This window comes from Trachemys scripta, chromosome 12 (assembly GCF_013100865.1).
Source record: "Trachemys scripta elegans isolate TJP31775 chromosome 12, CAS_Tse_1.0, whole genome shotgun sequence".
Taxonomy (NCBI): Eukaryota; Metazoa; Chordata; order Testudines; family Emydidae; genus Trachemys; species Trachemys scripta.
Window position 1 is genome coordinate 33274355 of NC_048309.1, and position 19506 is coordinate 33293860.

The 19506-nt window shown below is 47.9% G+C and overlaps 1 protein-coding gene across 1 annotated transcript; it reads left to right on the top strand.

Annotated features, from left to right (window-relative positions):
• The first annotated feature begins 641 nt into the window (after nt 1-641).
• On the top strand, nt 642-1580 carry LOC117886142 (olfactory receptor 11A1-like). The gene has a single exon (XM_034787782.1). The coding sequence runs from the start codon at nt 642-644 to the stop codon at nt 1578-1580; it is 939 nt and encodes a 312-aa protein (XP_034643673.1).
• Nucleotides 1581-19506: the final 17926 nt, after the last annotated feature.

The window sequence follows — 19506 nt, forward strand, 5'->3', positions numbered from 1 at the left end:
ATTTACATTTATTCAGAATTACAGGGCCTGGTTCTGCTCTCAGAATTAGACCTGGTGGATTTATTCATCTGATGAAAGGCTGCACCATCGTTCCTGTGAAAGCCATTCCTTTTCTCTCGCTAAGCTCTTCAGACCTTTTTTAGTGTGGTCTGAAACTACCCAGTGGCTAGCATACGTTGAGGAACAAAAGATCCTTTGCGGCTCTGCATGGCTTGAATTCAGGTCCTGATTTAGCAAAGCACTCAGCCTAGATTTCTAAAGCAATTTAGGGGCTGCTGAGCTCAGTGTTGCACCGCCTAACTGATTGAGGAGCCTAAATTCCATTTTCAAAAGGGATTTGGGCACTGAGGAGTCTAAATCCCATTGACCATCAATAGAATCTGGAAAATGAGATTTAGGCTTAGGCATTGCGATTCTGAGTGCTGAAGCACATAAATAGCTAAAAAAATCTGGCCTAAGGCACCTAGGTTGCGTAGGTACTTTTGAAAATCCCACTAGGTGCCTATCTGCAACTTTGGGTCCCTAAATGCCTTGGAATATCTGTCCTTCTCCATGTGCTTTAATGGGTGGGATTTTGGTGCCACCTGCTTGTGCCTATGAAAGTCCCACCTCTGAGTTTTAATACTTTTATTTTGACCTAGATGCACCTCATAGAGAAAGCGGAAGAGGACAATCGAACGGTTATCACAGAATTCATCCTCCTGGGATTTGGGGATCTCCGTGAGCTGCAGACCCTTCTCTTCCTGCTGTTTCTAGTGATCTACACTGCGACCATGGCTGGGAACATCCTCATTGTTGTGCTAATTGTGACTGATCAGCATCTTCACACCCCCATGTATTTTTTCCTGGGGAACTTGTCCTGCTTGGAGACCTGCTACACCTCCACCATCCTGCCCAGGCTGCTGGCCAGTCTCCTGACTGGGGACAGAACCATCTCAGTCAGTGGCTGTTTTGCACAATTCTATTGCGTTGGTTCTCTGGCATGCACAGAATGCTATCTCCTGGCAGGGATGTCTTATGATCGGTATTTAGCGATATGTAAACCCCTGCACTATGCAGCCTTTATGGACGGTAGGCTTTGCCTCCAGCTAGCAGCTGGGGTTTGGATCAGTGGATTTCTAGTATGTGTAATAGTGATGTCTTTTATGTCACAATTAATTTTCTGTGGCCCCAATGAAATTGACCATTTCTTTTGTGATTTCACCCCACTAATTCAGCTCTCCTGCAGTGACACCAGCCAGATCACACAGGTTAGTTTTATACTCGTGTCCCTTGATTCACTTTGCCCATTTCTTTTAACCCTGACATCCTATGTGTGCATCATCAGCACCATCCTGAGAATCCCATCCTCCACCGGGAGGCAGAAAGCCTTTTCCACCTGCTCCTCCCACCTCATAGTGGTAGCTCTTTTCTATGGGACCCTGATCATTGTCTACATGCTACCGAAATCCGGCACCCTGAGAGCCCTGAACAAAGTTTTCTCCCTTTTCTACACAGTCCTGACTCCCCTGGTCAACCCCCTCATCTATAGCCTGAGAAACAGAGAGGTCCAGGAGGCCCTGCGGAAAGTCATCAACTAATGTGTGTTGGTCAAATGAATTCCAATGGGGTCACTGATACTGAAGGAATCTTTCTGGCTTAATGAGCAAGATAGTTAACGCCTTCTTTGGGGAATGTGAGGACATACTAAACTTTGGGATTGCGGAATCCCATTCCTGGCTAAAGCTGATACTTGCTACTGCCTTAATTGGAAACCTGACTGTCATGCACTCTACACAGTGATATTTGAGATTTAAGTTATGTGTTTCACCTACTTCTCTGCTCTCTCTGAGTTGGGAAAATGCCATGTTTTACGCGGCACTGGCCTCAGATACCGTGGGTAGGATTAGCTTGTTAAAATAGTTTCTCTCTCCTTGATGCCCTGGATTCCCAACAGCTACATACATTTATATCTGGGAAGATTGTGCTGTCTTCCTATTTTTTGTACTATGTGTCTGTGACACTGCACCCCATATTCTTCATAGTGATATTAGTATGATATAATTATATCAAAATTATGATGTATTTTATGCACGATAAGTCTGTGAGGGATAATTGGAAAGATTATGGTTTGCTGAATCTGATTATCCTATTTGTATGCATGTATTGTTTTTGTATCTGAATTTATGAATATTGACTATGTATCTATTTCACATGTAGCTATTCCTGGGCAATGCCCACTAGGCAAAATGCTGTCAGTCTAGATGGCTGGCTAGGAAGGGCCCATTCAGGTTAATAAGCCATTAGAGAGAACAATAGGCCTTAGGAGAAGCTTATCTCCCACCTGGGGAGCCTCCCTGAGGACACCACAGACAGCCTCCAAGTAATGGCTGCTGTGACACTACAGGGACATGTGACCAGATCACCTGGTGCTGCTCTCCATCTTGGGATGTAAGTATTTTTCCACTGACTGGCATGGGAACCAAGCTTTGAAACTAAGGATTCCCGCCATATGCTAAGCTATATAAGGCAGGGGAGTGACGCCATCTGGGTTCTTCACTGAGTCCCCCACCCAAGAAGACCCCTAGAAACACCTGAGGAACAAAGACTGAACTGGAGGCAGGGCCATCCAGAGGATTCAGGGGGCCTGGTGCAAAGCAATTTTGGGGGCCCCTTCCATAAAAAAAGTTGCAATACTATAGAATACTGTATTCTCATGGGGGCCCCTGTGGGTCTCTGGGAAAAATGAACATTTAAAAACCCTTCCGTATCTCAGCACAAACCCAGTTTTGAGAAAACTTCTTTTAAAGTCACCTTTACAAGGTATCACTGGTTCTCAGCATCAGCTAGTGCTAAAAGGCACTAAAGCTCATTAAAAGGGTTCGCCAAATATTTTCCGTCAAAACTTTTTTTGGATCGAAAACTAAGGGATTTTAAAAATCAGAAAAAATCAGGGACAATGTCTGCTTTCCTTCAAAATTTGTTGTAGTTTTTTTAATTGAAAAGCTGAAATTAGTCTGCCAAAACCTGAACATGGTTCGGGGTTTCAGAAGTGTGTGGCCAAATATTTGCTGCTTGCTGTGTTTGATTGTTTAAAGAAACAATAAAAAAATTCTGCTTAAAAAAAATCCAAAACTTTTGAACCACCTCAGCTTGTGACCAAACGCCTGAGCCCATCCAATCAGAGATTTTTCCAGGTTTCTGATACTCTGCTGGCTTCCTTGACTCATATCTGTCTCCATAACTTTGGGTTCAGTTAGGTTAGAACATAAGAACATAAGAATGGCCAGACTGGGTCAGACCAAAAGTCCATCCAGCCCAGTATCCTGTCTACCGACAGTGGCTAATGCCAGATGCCCCAGAGGGAATGAACCTAACAGGTAATGATCAAGTGATCTCTCTCCTGCCATCCATCTCCACCCTCTGACAGACAGAGGCTAGGGACACCATTCCTTACCCATCCTGGATAATAGCCATTAATGGACTTAACCTCCATGAATTTATCTGTTTTCTAGAGACTGGCTCCATGGGGTCCCTCACAAACTGGAGACGGTTACTGTGGTTTGTCTTTAGTATAGCTTATGTACATACTCCATGAACTGAGCATTTGAGCTTGTTCCAGAATCTGGGATGAGCCTATGCTGTGAAAACTGAAATGCTCAAAATAGCACATGCCTGTGAATGGACACAGAGTGCTAAAATTAAATTAACCTGGGGTTCTCAAACTGGGGGTCGGGACCCCTCAGGGGGTCACGAGGTTATTACTGGGGGTTGCAAGTTGTGAGCCTCCAGCATTTATAATGGTGTTAAATATATTAAAAAGTGTTTTTAATTTATAAGGGGGGGATTGCACTCAGAGGTTTGCTATATGAAAGGGGTCACCAGTACGAAAGTTTGAGAACCACTGAATTAACCCCTCTGGAGCCTCGGGGAATGCAGGGGCGGGGAGGGTCTCCCTTGGTAGGGTTGGGAAGGAGATAGGTGGTGTAGATATTGCTCTTCTCATGTGATCCCTCCCCCATGGCTCTCTTGTCTCTATCATTGTTAATCTAAAGTGGCTAATTCTAAATGAAGCTACCCTCCCCTGACATGTATCTCCCTATGGCACTGAAATTAAATGTAGGGAAAAGAGAAAAGATAACAGCTTGGCTCTTGGTGTTAAATAGCTGGCAGCAAGCCTCAAACTGCTGAATGAGCTTTAGGGTAGGGAAGGCTGTGCCTCCTCAAACAGGCTGGCCCTGCCCCCTATCCAACCCCCATCCACTTCCTACCCCCCAACTGCCCCCCCAAATCCCGACCCATCTGCTCTTTGTCCCCTGACCACCCCCTGAGGCCCCCCCCCAATCCCCCATCCCCTGACTGCCCCGACCCCTATCCACCCCCCGCCGAGTCCTGACAGACCCCCGAATGCCCACGATCCAGCCCCCCCGTCCCCTGACTGTCCGTGGGACTCCCTGCCCCTTATCCAACCCCCTCAGTTCCTTGTTGAGCTGTGTGGAGAAGGAAATTCTATTTTGCAGAGGATTTCAATAGGGAGGATGGAGCCCTGGATTCTGAGCCAGTCTGGCAGGTGGGTTGTTAGGAGCCAAGCAGGTGACGTGGCAGAAAACCAGGCAGGTTTAACTGAAACCAAACCAACTCCACAAAACACTTGTATTTCAACAAATGCTAAACTTCAAAGAAACACTTCACTGGAATATTTCTGACCAGCTCTAGGTCCTAGGACTGGGTGGGTTGCTGTGTTTAAACTCCAAATGCTTGGTCCAATCTGCTCCATTCCACAAACAAAGTATTTGATCTTGAGAAGCATTTTATGAGCCCCAGGGTTGAGTCATCTCTGGCAGCAATGCTTTATCACATGCAGAGAGAGAGAGAGTAAATGTCTGCAGTGGCAGGGAAAAGCACCTCAGCTTCATTTTGGATTTGGAATATTAACAGAGAACCCCCAGAAAGAAAGCATGGTTTTGTGGTTAAGGAGCTGGTTTGGAGTTTGCGCGAGGTGTGCTCAATTCTGGCTGTCACAGACTTTCTGTCTCACCCGAGGCAAGTCATTTTATAGCCCAGCCCTCAGTTCCCCATCTCTAAAATGGAAATAAAGCTTTCTTTGTTGGTCTTGTCCATTCAGATAAGAAATGTTGTGGGGCAGGGTGTCTGTACAGTGCCTAACATCATGGGGCCCTGATCTTACCTGAGGTCTCTAGGTTCTGTTGCAACATTAATAATCCCACAAGAATGCACTCCTGTGCACCAGCTGGTCCTGGATCTCAAGAGATGAAAAGGCAAGTCCAACAACCTCCATGGCTATCTAGTCCCTATATCTTTTCATCCCAAATTTCAAGGCAGAGAAATTCTATTAACACCTTCATTGAAACCTTGATTGTGATGGAAACACTGACTGGGCATTAGCTACATTGGTGCAAACCTCAACAGTGTAACTATAGTACAGAGGTAAAAGGACTCTTCAGTCCCCGGGACTCCCTGCCCGGGACTCCCTGCCCCTTATCCAATCCCCCTGGCCCCGGCCGCTTACTCCCTCTCCCGGAGCCTCAGCGCGCGCGTCCAGGAGCGTCCATGGACAGCGCTGCAGCCACGTGCCCCCGGCGGGGCCTGAGCTCCTCCCCACTCAGAGCCGTGTGGTAAGGGGGCAGGGTTGTGAGCTCCAGCGGGACCGGAGCTCCCGCCAATTGGCCTGGAATTCGCAGCCCCACACCCTTATCATGCTTCTCTGAGCGGGGAGGAGCTCAGGTCCCGCTGGAGGCACGTAGATCCTGGATGTGCACGCTGAGGTGCAAGGGGGATGGGGGATGGCGGGGCGGGGGTGAGCCTCAGCCCTTCTCATAGGGGCCCCTGCGGGGCCCGGGGCCTGGGACAAATTTCCCCACTTGTCCCCCACTCTGGGCAGCCGTGACTGGGGAAGTGCTGGACCTAGGCTAAAGAGATTTTTAGTCTGTGTATGGAACACCTGGGGATCCCAAGCTGTAAAGCAAGTGCAACTTGCCCCTTAAGAATCTGAAACCTGCTTGTATCATCACTTAGAGTGAAGATCTGCTATTCCTATCCAATCTATTTAGTATATTAAGTTTAGATTGTGTTTTTTGTTTATTTGCTAGGTACTCTGCTTTGATCTGTTTGCTATCCCTTATAATCACTTAAAGTCTATCTATTGTAGTTAATAAACTTATTTTTGCTTTATTCTAAATCAGTGTCTGAGAATAATAACTCTGGGGGAGAAAGCTGTTGCATATTCCTCTCCACATTGAGGGAGGGGGTGAATTTTATGAGGTTACACTGTATAGTTCTCTGTGCAGCACAAGGCGGTGTAATTTTGGGTTTATACTCCTGAGGGGCTGTGTGCCTTAGGAACTGGGAGATGCTCTAGCTATGCTTTCCCATGCAGGGGTTGGTCATAGAACCTGCATGTGATGCAGCTGGGAGCCTCCTTACCTGTGTGAATGCTGGTGAAAATGCAAGCTTGGAGGGCTTCGCAGCTTGTCTCAGGAGTACAGTGTGAGAGGGAGCCCAGGCTGGTAGGTCAGGGGACTCAGTTACACACCAGTTTCAGGTGGCACTCCAGGGGAACCCGTCACTGTATCATTTTGCAATGGGCGGAAGGTGTGTAAGGGTGTGCCTATACTGCAGTGTACGCCTAGGGTCGTGGGACTCGAAGCCGTAGTTTCAGGGTGTGTGAGCATCCATGCTGAATATTGGTCCTCGGTTTATAATTTCTGGCCTCAGGCCTCACGCCAGTTCTCAGGCGTCGACACTGCGTTACACAGACCGAAGTGAAACCAGCCTGTGCCAGGTTGCCTAGCAGCTCCCCAGCTGAAGCCACTCCAGCCTTTAGTTTGTGGTGCCCTGTGGGAAAACTTGACTGTCCATCTAGCAGCCGATCTGTCTTTTGGGTCTCCCCCTCCTGGAAGATGGAGCCATGAAGGAGTCGGCGTACAAAGCACTTGTCTTGCTTGTGATTTTGCTCCAGTTTCAGGAACGGTGGACATGTCGGCAGCATTTTATGACCTGCTGATGACCCCTGTTGGAGGAGGAGGAGGCTGATACAGACATGGAAAACTGAAACCGGCTGATGCTGCTCACGGCTCTCAGGAGAGTCACTGATGCACCCTATGTAGACTGGCGCTTCTGGAGCAGGGCCACAAGCACAGGTGGGTGGAACCATCTCATCATGCAGACCTGGAATGACCAGCAATGGGTCCAGAACTTGCTTATGAAAAAAGCTACATTCCTGGTACTCTGTAAGCAGCTTGTCCTGACCCTCCAGCAACACAACACATCCACAAGAGTGGCCCTACTGGTGCAGAAGTGGGCGGCTCTACCCAGACTGCTACAGGTCTGTGGCTAACCAGTTTGGTGGTTGAGCAAGTCAGCAAAAAGCCAGCCATCCTCCTTAAAGTCCTTTGTGGTTTATATTTGTCTGCAATTGACCAGCAAGGCAACTATGGAGCATTCTCAGAGCCCTTTCACCAGAAACCCTGAAAACATGAGAGCCTGGTGTGACACACTGTACTTCAAAATAGCACCCTGTAACCCCCATGTTCATCATTCATAGAAGATTGTGATATTTCATACAGAGCATGCCATGTAAGATATCATAAGAAAGATCATGATCTGCTGAAACCTATTGTTCTATCCAAATATGTATGTCGTTAGTATGTATGAAATTATGAGATGTTGCTGTATTGTTGTCACTGAAATATGTTGTAAGTTTGAGAGCCTCTACTGCCAGGTGGATGTTAACAAATCACTAATCAGCTCTATGACTCAGTTGTACAAGTCCACCACACTGGGGGTTTACATGATCACTGCGACTCAGCAATGCCCGCCAGAACATGCCAGGGCAAATGTCTTCTAGAGACATGAACTAAGGATATAAACAGGGGACTAGGGCACCATGCTTGGGCCTTTCTCCTCCCTCACCTATGCTAGAAGCAAGAAGAATGCTGGGGAGACAGAAGACTTCAACAGAGGAGACTGGTCCCAGGCTTGAGCGAGAGGCCTGTGTATTGTGAACTGTAACATCCAGTGGGGTGAGAAAATTGAAAAAATCACACCTCCCTGAGAAACAGTAGCTATGTCTATGGGAGACCCTCTATCGTCCACATAGCACTGTCTACACGGGGGTTTGGGTCAGTGTAACTATGTTGCTGTGCCTCTCATGGGGTCCTGGGAGGGACACAGTGCAGTGGGGTAGTTACGTCAGCAGGAGCGAAATTTAAGTGTAGAGACTTCCACAGTTAGGTTGACATAAGCTGCCTTGCGTCAACCTAACTCTGTAGTGTAGACCAGGCCTCAGTAGTCAGTGGTCTTGATGTTTACACTGTTTTAACAACAACATAGCACTGAATTCCCTCCCGAGGGCGCTTTCACTGGGATCATTATCAACAGCCTCAGTGGAGATCCCAACAGCCGCCTGAGCCTTTCCTCTATAAACCCTGGAAGCTCCAGAGCAGGAGGCAAGAAGGTCCCTCATAATACACACAGGTGTGAGCATCAAGCAAGAAAGCAAACGCCAGCCCAGTGCAGCAATAGAAGGTAGGTGTCTTTGCCGAGTGAATGCAGGCTTGTCCATGTGTGGGGGTGGTGCACAAATGTAGGGTTACCATATTTTGTGCCTCCAAATGGAGGACACTCCACGGCCCACGGCCCCGCCCCCAGCCCCGCCTCAGCCCCGCCCCAACCCCGCCCCCTCCCCAAAGTCTCCGCCCCCTCCCCTGCTTCCCGCGAATATTTGATTCGCGGGAAGCCTGAAGCAGGTAAGGGGAGTGTGGGGGGAGGAGGAGGCGCGGCCCAGGCTGGTCCCCCGGCGTTTCCAGCCTGGGTCGGCTCGGGCCCTGGGGTGCCGGCCCCGGCCGACCACCCCCGGCCCGCCCAGCACTGCCGGCCCCCGGCGGCCCGGCGCACCCCCCGGCTCCCGGCCCCTCAGGCTCGGCTCCCTGGCTCCCCGCCCCGCGGGCTCGGCTCCCCGGCTGACCGGCTCCCCACGGGCTTAGCTCCCCGGCTCCCCGCGGGCCTGGCTGACCGGCTCCCCGCCCCGCGGGCCCGGCTGACCGGCTCCCCGCGGGCCCGGTTCCCCAGCTCCCGGCCCCGCGGGCTCGGCTCCCCGGCTCCCCGCCCCGCGGGCTTGGCTCCCCGGCTGACCGGCTCCCCGGCCCCGTGGGCCCGGCTCCCGGCCCGGACCCCGGCCCGGCACCGCGCCCGGCCCCGCGCCCGGCCCGGCACTGTGACCCTGGCCCGGCACTGCGCCCCTGGTTCCCGGCCCCGCACCATGGCCCCGGCCCCGCACCGCCGGCCCCGGCCGAGCACCACCGAGCCCTCCCGATTTTCCCGGACATGCCCGGCTTTTGGGGATTTCCCCCCGGACGGGGATTTGAGCCCCCAAAAGCCGGACATGTCCGGGAAAATCCAGACGTATGGTAACCCTAACAAATGCAGGGTGTCAATTCTACAGTGCACCAAACGTCGTGCACAAAGGAAATTTCAGTGGGCTCCAGCAAGTGTCTATATGAACCAGTTCGCATGCAACTTGCAGGTGCCCTTTAGAAATCCCATTGCTCTTGAGTGCACTCCCCCACCCTGCAGACAAGCTCTGAGAGCAGGAGACACTGGGGGGAGCAGCCTGGAAGTGGAAAGCCGGTCCCAATCCCCACAGCCACTCAGCATTGCCATTTCCTGCAGCAGATTCAATTTAAATCTGATCCTTCCTGAGGTTTGTCCACACGTGGAGTTAGTGTGTGGCTGGCTGGGGTGGAAATCTGCAGTGCTCTAGGTTGCCGTGCAGTAAGGGGCCGCACGGATCCTGCTGTTGTGCACTAAAAGTCTCCTAGTGGACCTTGCTCTAGTGCTGTTTGAAACGGGGGGAGGTCAAAGTGCACTAGGGAAAGTTGAGTGCCTGCAGCAGGGTCCATGCAGTGTTAGTACGTGGCAGGCTAGTGCTCTGGAGAGTCACACCCCAGCTTTTCATTTAGACAAGCCCTTAGTCAGACCCTGGGGATCTCACAGAGGACAAAACGGTGCCGTAGTGGGAAGGAGACCAGCTGGAGCTCACCCGAGCTGTGCATTTCCTGCTCTGTCTCACTTCCTGCTCCCTGCCCCTGTGGCACTGCAGAACGTGGCAGGGAGCATGATGCTGTACTGAATCTAGGCTCAGACACACTCACTCGTCAGCTGGGCTGCAGAGTGCAGCTGGGTAGAGCGTGTCTCTGGTGGGCAAGGATGGAAGCAGGAAGGGGGGTCTGTGCATGGCTGCTAGGGTTTCCCTTTGTGCTCGGGGCAGGGCGCTGGGCTGAGGCCGTTTCCCTGCTGCGCTGCTGTTCAGTGTCTCAGGCACTAGCAGGAGGTGAGCATGCTCACGCCCTGTTCTGCTGGCGCTGACACGCAAGCTCCTGTGCTGCGCCGGGTGTCTCAATGCGGGGGGATGAGAGAGTCTCTTCTTTTCCCACCTGCTGAATGGGGCTGGGAATGGAGCAGAGAAGCAGGTGCCTGGATGGGCAGAGTTTAATGGGGCTGGGAATTTCAAGGGAGTCTGGTGACCAAATCCCCCTGATTTTCAATAGTGTCAAATTTCTTTAGGTCCCTTTGAATATCCCAACTTCAGTAAAGATTCAGGGAGAGTNCTGTTGCTTTTTACAGATTCAGACTAACACGGCTACCCCTCTGATACTTGACTTTTTTCTGACTGCAGTTTGACAAAACCTTATGAGCTCCTAGGAAATGAAAGATTAAAGGATTGGAGAACATGCTTTATAGTCGTTCACTCAAGGGGATCATTCTATTTAGCTTAGCAAAGAGATGGTTAAGAAGTGACGTGATCAGAGTCCATAAGTACCTACATGGAGAACAAATATTTAGTAATGGGCTCTACTGGCTAGTAGACACAGGTGTAACACGATGGAAGTTGAAGCTAGACTAATTCATACTGGAAATGAAGTGTACATTTTTAACAGTGAGGATGATTAATCACCGGAAGAACTTAGCAAGGGTTGAGTGGATTCTCCATCAATGACAATTTTAAAATTTCCAAGGGGCTAAAGCAGTGCACTGCCATTGGTGTTCTTGGGACCTTTCCTGAGACAGAGGCTGGAGGTCAATATTTGCTGGTTGTTCTGGACTGCTTCACAAAAGGACTTGTTGAGGCTTATCCAGTAAGAGCTCCAGAGCTGTGACAGCAACCGGGGTCCTAGTGAATGAATTCTTCACCACATTTGGGATCCTGGATGAGTAACACACAGATCAATGGACACACTTTGAATACAAAGCATTTCTGCAGATTTGGGAGATTCTAGGGCTCCTCAAAACCTGCCCCACCCCAGCACATCCTCATCTGATGGGATGGTGGAAAGGATCAATAGGACGCCGGGAACTGAGCAGGCTGCCTTTCTAGAAGAGCACCAAAGGGACTGGGGCCAGCATGTCCCATTCCTTATAGCGGTGGTCTTCAACCAGGGGTACATGTACCCCTGGGGGTACACAAAGGCACAGGTGCCAATTTCCTCTCTACCTGGGGGGTGCTCGACGCCCCCTCTGCCCTATGCCCACCCCCACTCCATCTCTTCCTCCAAGCTCCCACCCCTACCCCATCTCTTCCCGCCCCTGCTCCACCCCCAGTCCCGCCCCCACTCCACCCCTTCCTCCAAGGCCCCACCCCTGCCCTGCCTCTTCCTGTCCCCACTCTGTCTCCTTCCTGCCTCTTCCCGCCCACTCCCCTGAGCGCACCCCATCCCTGCTCCTCCCCTTTCCTCCCAGTGCCTCCTGCATACCACTGAACAGCTGTTCTGTGGTGTGCAGCAGATGCTGGGAGGGAGGGGGAGGAGTTGATCAGCGGGTCTGCCAGTGGGTGGGAGGCACTGGGAGGAGGGAAGGAGTTTGGCTGCCAGTGGTTACCAAGCACCCGCTAATTTTTTTCTGTGGGTGCTCCAGCCCTGGATCACCCATGGAGTTGGTGTCTATGCACAGAAGTCTTCCAGGGGGTACATCAACTCTACAGAAAAAGCACTAGCCGAGTCATTACAAACTACAATTTCATACAGCCAATGACTTGTTCATACTGCTCTATAGACTATACACTGAAATGGAAGTACAATATTTATATTACAATTAGGGCATTCAAGCAATTAAAAAATGTATCACACAATTCAAAAAATTAATCGTGATTAATCACGTGATTAACTGCATGATTAATTGAGCTGTTAAACAATAATAAAATAACATTTATTTAAATATTTTTGGATGTTTTCTACATTTTCAAATATATTGATTTTAATTAAACACAGAATACAAAGTGTACAGTGCTCACTTTATATTTACTTTTTATTACAAATATTTGCATTGTAAAAAACAAAAGAAATAGTATTTTTCAATTCACTTAATACAAGTACTGTAGTGCAATCTCTTTATCATGAAAGTTGAATTTACAAATGTAGAATTATGTACAAAAATAACTTCATTCAAAAATAAAACAATGGAAAACTTTAGAGCCTGCAAGTCCACTCAGTCCTACTTCTTGTTCAGCCAATCGCTCAGACAAACAGATAATGCTGCCCACTTCTTGTTTACAATGTCACCTGACTGTTTTAGCCGGTGCCACAAGATATTTATGTGCCAGATGTGCTAAAGGTTCATATGTCCCTTCATGCTTCAACCACCATTCCAGGGGGCATGCCTCCATGCTGATGATGGGTTCTGCTCAATAACCATCCAAAGCAGTGCAGACTGACACATGTTCATTTTCATTATCTGAGTCAGATGCCACCAGCAGAAGGTGGATTTTCTTTTTTGATGGTTTGTGTTCTGTACTTTCCGTATTGGAGTGTTGCTCTTTTAAGACTTCTGAAAGCATGCTCCACACCCCATCCCAGTCAGATTTTGGACAGCACTTCAGATTCTTAAACCTTGGGTCGAGTGCTGTAGCTATCTTTAGAAATCTCACATTGGTACTTTCTTTACGTTTTGTCAAATCTGCGGTGAAAGTGTTCTTAAAATGAACAACATGTGCTGGGTCGTCATCCGAGATTGCTATAACATGAAATTTATGGCAGAATTCAGGTAAAACAGAGCAGGAGACATACAATTCTCCCCCAAGGAGTTCAGTCACAAATTTAATTAATGCATTATTTTTTTAATCAGCATCATGAGCATGGAAGCATGTCCTCTGCAATAGTGGCCGAAGCATGAACGGGCATATGAATGTTTAGCATATCTGGCACATAAATACCTTGCAATACCGGCTACAAAATTGCCATGCGAACGCCTGTTCTCACTTTCAGGTGACATTGTAAATAAGAAGTGGGCAGCATTATCTTCTGTAAATGTAAACAAACTCGTTTGTCTTAGCGATTGGCTGAACAAGAAGTAGGACTGAGTGGACTTGTAGGCTCTAAAGTTTTACATTACTTTGTTTTTGAGTGCAGTTATGTAACAAAAAATCTATTGTCATAACTATAAAGGGAAGGGTAACAGCTCTCCTGTGTACAGTACTATAAAATCCCTCCTGGCCAGAGACTCCAAAATCCTTTTACCTGTAAAGGGTTAAGAAGTTCAGGTAACCTGGCTGACACCTGACCCAAAGGACCAATAAGGGGACAAGATACTTTCAAATCTTGGGGGGGAAAGGCTTTTGTTTGTGCTCTTTGTTTTGGGGGGTTGTTCGCTCTTGGGACTAAGAGGGACCAGACATCAATCCAGGCTCTCCAAATCTTTCTGAACAAGTCTCTCATATTTCAAACTTGTAAGTAAACAGCCAGGCAAGGCGTGTTAGTTTACCTTTGTTTTCTCAACTTGTAAATGTACCTTTTACTAGGGTGTTTACCTCTGTTTGCTGTAACTTTAAACCTAAGGCTAGAGCGGGGTCCTCTGGGCTCTTTAAGTTTGATTACCCTGTAAAGTTATTTTCCATCCTGATTTTACAGAGATGATTTTTACCTTTTTCTTTAATTGAAAGCCTTCTTTTTAAGAACCTGATTGATTTTTCCTTGTTTTTAGATCCAAGGGGGTTGGATCTTGATCCACCAGGAGTTGGTGGGAGGAAGGAGGGGGGATGGTTAATTTCTCCTTGTTTTCAGATCCAAGGGGTTTGGATCTGTATTCACCAGGGAATTGGTGAAGAGTCTCTCAAGGCTACCCAGGGAAGGGAATTAGCATCGAGAGTGGTGGCAGCGGACCAGATCTAAGCTGGTAGTTAAGCTTAGAAGTTTTCATGCAGGCCCCCACATTTGTACCCTAAAGTTCAGAGTGGAGAAGCAGCCTTGACATCTATATTTGTAAATTGCACTTTCACGATAAAGAGAGAGCACTACAGTACTTGTATGAGGTGAATTGAAAATGCTATTTCTTTTATCATTTTTACAGTGCAAATATTTGTAATAAAAAATAATAATATAAAGCGAGCACTGTACACTTTGTATTCTGGGTTGTAATTGAAATAAATATATTTGAAAATGTAGGAAAACATCCAAAATATTTAATAAATTTCAATTGGTATTCTGTTGTTTAACAGTGCGATTAAAGCTACGATTAATCACAATTATTTTTTTGAGTTAATCGCATGCGTTAGCTGCGATTAATCGACAGCCCTAATAACAATCCATTTATTTTATAATGATGTGGTTAAAAATGAGAAAGAAGCAATTTTTCAGTAACAGCGTGCTGTGACACTTTTGTAGTTTAGGTCTGATTTTGTAAGCAAGTGGATTTTAAGTGAGGTGCGACTTGGGGGTACACCAGACAAATCAGACTTCTGAAAGGGGTACAGTAATCTGGAAAGGTTGAGAGTCCCTGGCTTATAGAACAGCAGCACAAAGCGTACCCCAGCACTGCTCACGTATGGGCAAGAGCTCAGGGCCCAGGCAAACCTCTTGTACGGAGTTCTGATGAGGAACAAAAGATGCACGTCCTGGCTTGCTGCATGGTAACTTGCTGTAAGGGCAGGCCCTGCCAGGCTCTTGGTCGCTTATGTGTCTCATGTGATTGCTGAAGTGTTGCTGTATTTGAACCTGTCATTCGTTTGGCGTGCAAGCTCGATCACCAAGGAATGGTATTTTTCTTTGATGCTTCCAGCACACCTGTGTGTGCTATAAAATAATAATGGCACGCTGCCCAAAATGACTGGTTAAGGCCTTTCAGACCATTGTTGTTGCTTTTTCTATGGACACTGCGCATAAACTAAACATGATGTTTACCCACAGAGCCTGGGATTTTAAAGGGGGCCTGTGGGAGTTAGAAGCCCAACTCACAGTGACTTCCAAAGGCACCTAACTCCCCTTGGCCCCATTCCTAAAGCATCATGAATTTCTGAGGGGCTCTGCAAAGAAAATGACCTGGTTATTAGAGCATGCTTGAGCGTTTAACTAGCACCTTTCTTTCTGGTGGTGGTAAGTGGTTGGTCAGACACTCGATACACTCAAGCATCCATACGTATTCTGCATGGATTCGCTGCTACCCAGTGTAAGGGTAAAGAGTGAAAAACAACCTAACAATGAGGGTCAGGTCAAACTCCACCAGACGCTAGCAAAGCCCTGCCAGGTGGCTTCGCATGGCCTGGTTCTAGGACAGGAGGGGTAGCCATGGTTTTGGTATGAAATGGGCTCAGGCTACCAAACTGTCATCCCTTTTTACCAGCATTGAGACAGCACCTGGATTCCTTCCAACACTGAGGAGTGAAAAGTCCAGATGAATTTGCTTGGAGCTAACCTGTTCCTAACAACTGGGGAACATGGGATTTAAATAACTGATGTATAAACACAACATAATGACTCCTAAATGGATTCTAAGCTGTGTGCGGTGATGGAGGGTTTGCAATTAGGCCCTTTGGGTATTAATTAAAAACAACATTATTGCGGCATGATCTAGCCCGAGCTCAGTACAAGGAGTTTTCAATGGCAAGACTGGGCCAAATCACTCCCTGGTGTAATTGCACCAGTTTCACCATGGTTACACCAAGGATTTATCTGGCCCAGTGCATTAACATCACCGAGAGAGTGGCTTGGATTCTGATAACAGAGACAGAGACAGCACTGGAGCCAGTGGAATGACTCCAGATTTACACCACTGTGACTGAGCTGAGAATCTGGGCCATTGGGCAAGTTCAAAGTTCTCCAGTAGCTCAGAATAATAATGTGCCAGTTATACCAGATACTTTGCATGTGTACGGACACCCTCCATCCTCACCACCAGGGATCTGGGCTTAGCACACTGGCTCTTTGTTTCCAAACTCTCAGGGCCAGAGTGTTAAAGGTATTTATTTGCCTCAAGATGCAGCTAGGCATCAAGTGAGATGTTCAAGTGCCTCATTGCTATTGAATCAACGGGCATTCAGGGCCTGTTTCCTTCTGAAAATGTCACTAGGTGCCTGCATTTTTTCTAGCCACTTAAATACCGTTCAAAATCTTGCCCTCAGGAGACAACAACTGAGCTAAAGGGCAAACTCCATAGATGATATTTGTTAGAATTGGGTCCTTCCTCTTCTTTCTCTGATCACTATGTAGTGAAATCAGAACCAGACACGCACAGAATACTCCCTTCATTGGGAGCTCCTAGATTCATACTTCCAGAGCTCTCAAAACCAGAAGGGGCCATGATGAGTGTCTTATTTTACCTCCTGCAAACTACAAGCCAGTGATTTTCTCCTCCCTCTTAAATGTGGACCAGAACCACTGAGCTAGGGCCTATTCTAATATTAAGGATCCTTCAATCACTCCTGCTGAAGCTGTTCCACTTTGGAGAAATACTTACATAGACATTGGAGGACTCCATCTTGGGTCTTCCATCACCCCGCTGAATGCACGACCCACCAGGCTCTAGTGTCAGGCCTGGTCTACACTACACAGTTAGGTCGACGTAAGGCAGCTTACGTCGACCTAGTTATGTCAGTGTCCACACTACAGCCTTGCTCCTGACGAGGTAAGTGCCCTACTCCCCCAACTTCATAACTCCACCTCCACCAAAGGTGTAGGGCTTATGGCGGTGTAGTTAGATTACTTTCATTGGTTGGCTCCTGCTGTGAAATTGACAAGAAAGCCAGGCAGCAAGAGCCCAGCTGCCCCCCGCTCCTCTGGAGAACTGGGTGGCTGGACCCTACTCCCGGCTGGGAGCTGGGGTTTCCCTGCACCAGTTCTCTCCAGGAGCCTGAAATTGACAAGGCTGCCCAGCTCCCGGCAGGGAATGGGGAGCTGAGAAACCCCGGGCGGGTTCCCATGGTCCCCGTGGGGAATGGGGAACTAAGGGTGGGGACAGCCTGCCGGGAGCCCGGGAGCCTGTGGGACAGCCAAGCTTCCAGCAGGAAGCTGCCTGTGGACTGGGCTCTCAGCTCCCCACACTGCCCCTTTTAGGTCGGTGGAAGCGCTCCTGGTGAGGACACGAACCACCGACCCAAGAAGGGTTGTGTGAACTGTAAGTCGGCGTAATATAGGGCGACGTTACTTTCTGGTATAGAGATACCCCCAGTGTCTCTCTTGCGCTCTCTCTCCTCCTGAATTCTCTCTCTACTGCTGTGATGCTCAGTAACAGCCATGAAATTAAAGGAAGCCACAGAATTGTAGCAATAAACAAGGAGGAGACTTGACATGTGATTAGACTTGGTTGAAAATTTCCCATCAAAATCCAAATCCCTGAAACTGTAAACTTTCAGCTGATTTTCCCCCCGCCCCCCAATTTTCAGTCCCAAATTTTGAGTGTGGGGCAGTTTTTGGCCCAATTTTTTTAAATTTCAGTTGCTGAAAAGTAAAATATTTTTGGTTTCCAGTTTTTCAATGAAAAGTCTAAATGTACCATGGGAAATTTGGACAAGAACTCAAACTGTTTTGTTTTGATCAAAATGTCCTTTGCGAAAGAAAAAAAACAACAACCTGACCAACTCTACATTTGACAGCTCCTTGCTGAGCTGAATGGAAACTGTTGGTAAATCCCAACCCATTAGCATTAATTGACTGTCTCTGCTAGAACGCTAAACAGAGTGGGCAAAGCTTGAATTGCTCATAGAGTCCGAATTCCCCAGAGTCCATTTCCCTCTTGCCCCCAATGGATAATTGACAGCACTGTACAGCATTTCTCCCCTAACACTAATTTGGAGCAAACAAACAAGAAGAGTATTATTAGCCTGTTTGTTGGGTGACATCCTTAAGGGAAGAGCCACCTGCTCTATTTTGACCATCACATTCCCTGTGGCTCTTAGGGAGAGTTTAAAAGCTCCTCTTCAATCCATTCCCAGGTACTCGGCATCAGCAACACAAGCATAAGGAGACAAATTCTTCGTCTCAGAGTAAGGAATTTGCCTAGCGAGTTAGGTGTCCAATTCCTATTGACTTTGCTCTGAAAACATCAGCCTGCTAGTGCCAAGGAAGCTCCGTCATTGTTTCAGAGGCTGTTGCGATTTGAAAAGTTTGTCCATGATAAAGATTACAAATCAGAAATTAAGCAACAAAAGGCTCCTTGGCTCGGCGGAGGGAGAGTTAAGGGGGGAGGGCTATGTTGGTTCATCACTCAGCAGCCCAGATAAGAGCAATGGAAGATGTTGGAAACAAAGAACCTCAAGGATGAAGCCTTTAATCTCACCGCTTGCTAAGCAAAGGTAATCTCATGGGGAAAGCAGTAAAGGTGGCTTCAATCCCTCGCTTTCCCACAGTCTGTCTTTGGGACCCCGGGCAAGCCATGCAGAGTGACATTTTTTTTTAAAAGCACCAAAATAATTTAGGAGCCTAAATCTCCTTGACTTTCAACAAGATCTAGGCTCTTCCATGTCTACAGGACAGATTGGCAACATTATTTAGGTGCCTGAAGATGCAGACAGACTCCTAGTGGAATTTTCAGAAGTGTCTGAATACGTTAGCTGCATAACTCTCATTGATTTCACTGGTGGTAGGTTCCTAGCCTGCTTAGGTGCTTTTGAAATTCCCAGCAGGGGCCTAAATACCTTGGAAAATCTGGCCCTTAGGCACCTTCAGAAAATTTCACCCTTAATCACTTTGTGCCTCAGTTTCCCTATCTGAAATATGTTGTAAATAGTAGTTCATTGTCTGGCTTCTGTGTTCAGATTAACAAGCCCACTGCGGCAGGAACTGCCTCTCACTATGTCTGTGCAGCACCTGGCCCAATGGGGCTGTTATTTTGCATGGGCCCTGTAGGTCCCATGGTGGTTTAAATATCAATAAGATTTGTTTTATCCCCTATGGAGCAAATACCCTATGGGTATTGGACCAGTGCAGCAAAGCAGGGCATCATTCACGGCTGCTTTCTGTGTGCTTTCTGCTCTCTGGCTGATGGCAGAAATTCACTCTCACCAGCATAAAGTTCAATAAAAACATATAAATGAGTTGCTGGCTGTCAAGGCTGCTTCCCCACTTTGAACTTTAGGGTACAAATGTGGGGGCCTGCATGAAGACTTCTAAGCTTAACTACCAGTTTAGATCTGGTCCACTGCCACCATTCCCAAAGCTAATTCCCTCCCCTGGGAAGCATTGAGAAACCTTTCACCAATTCCCTGGTGAATACAGATTCAAACCCCTTGGATCTTAAGACAAGGAG

What these genes read in the sequence shown, in the direction of transcription:
- LOC117886142 (XM_034787782.1), top strand. Translation starts at nt 642, where the DNA reads ATGCACCTCATAGAGAAAGCGGAAGAGGACAATCGAACGGTTATCACA.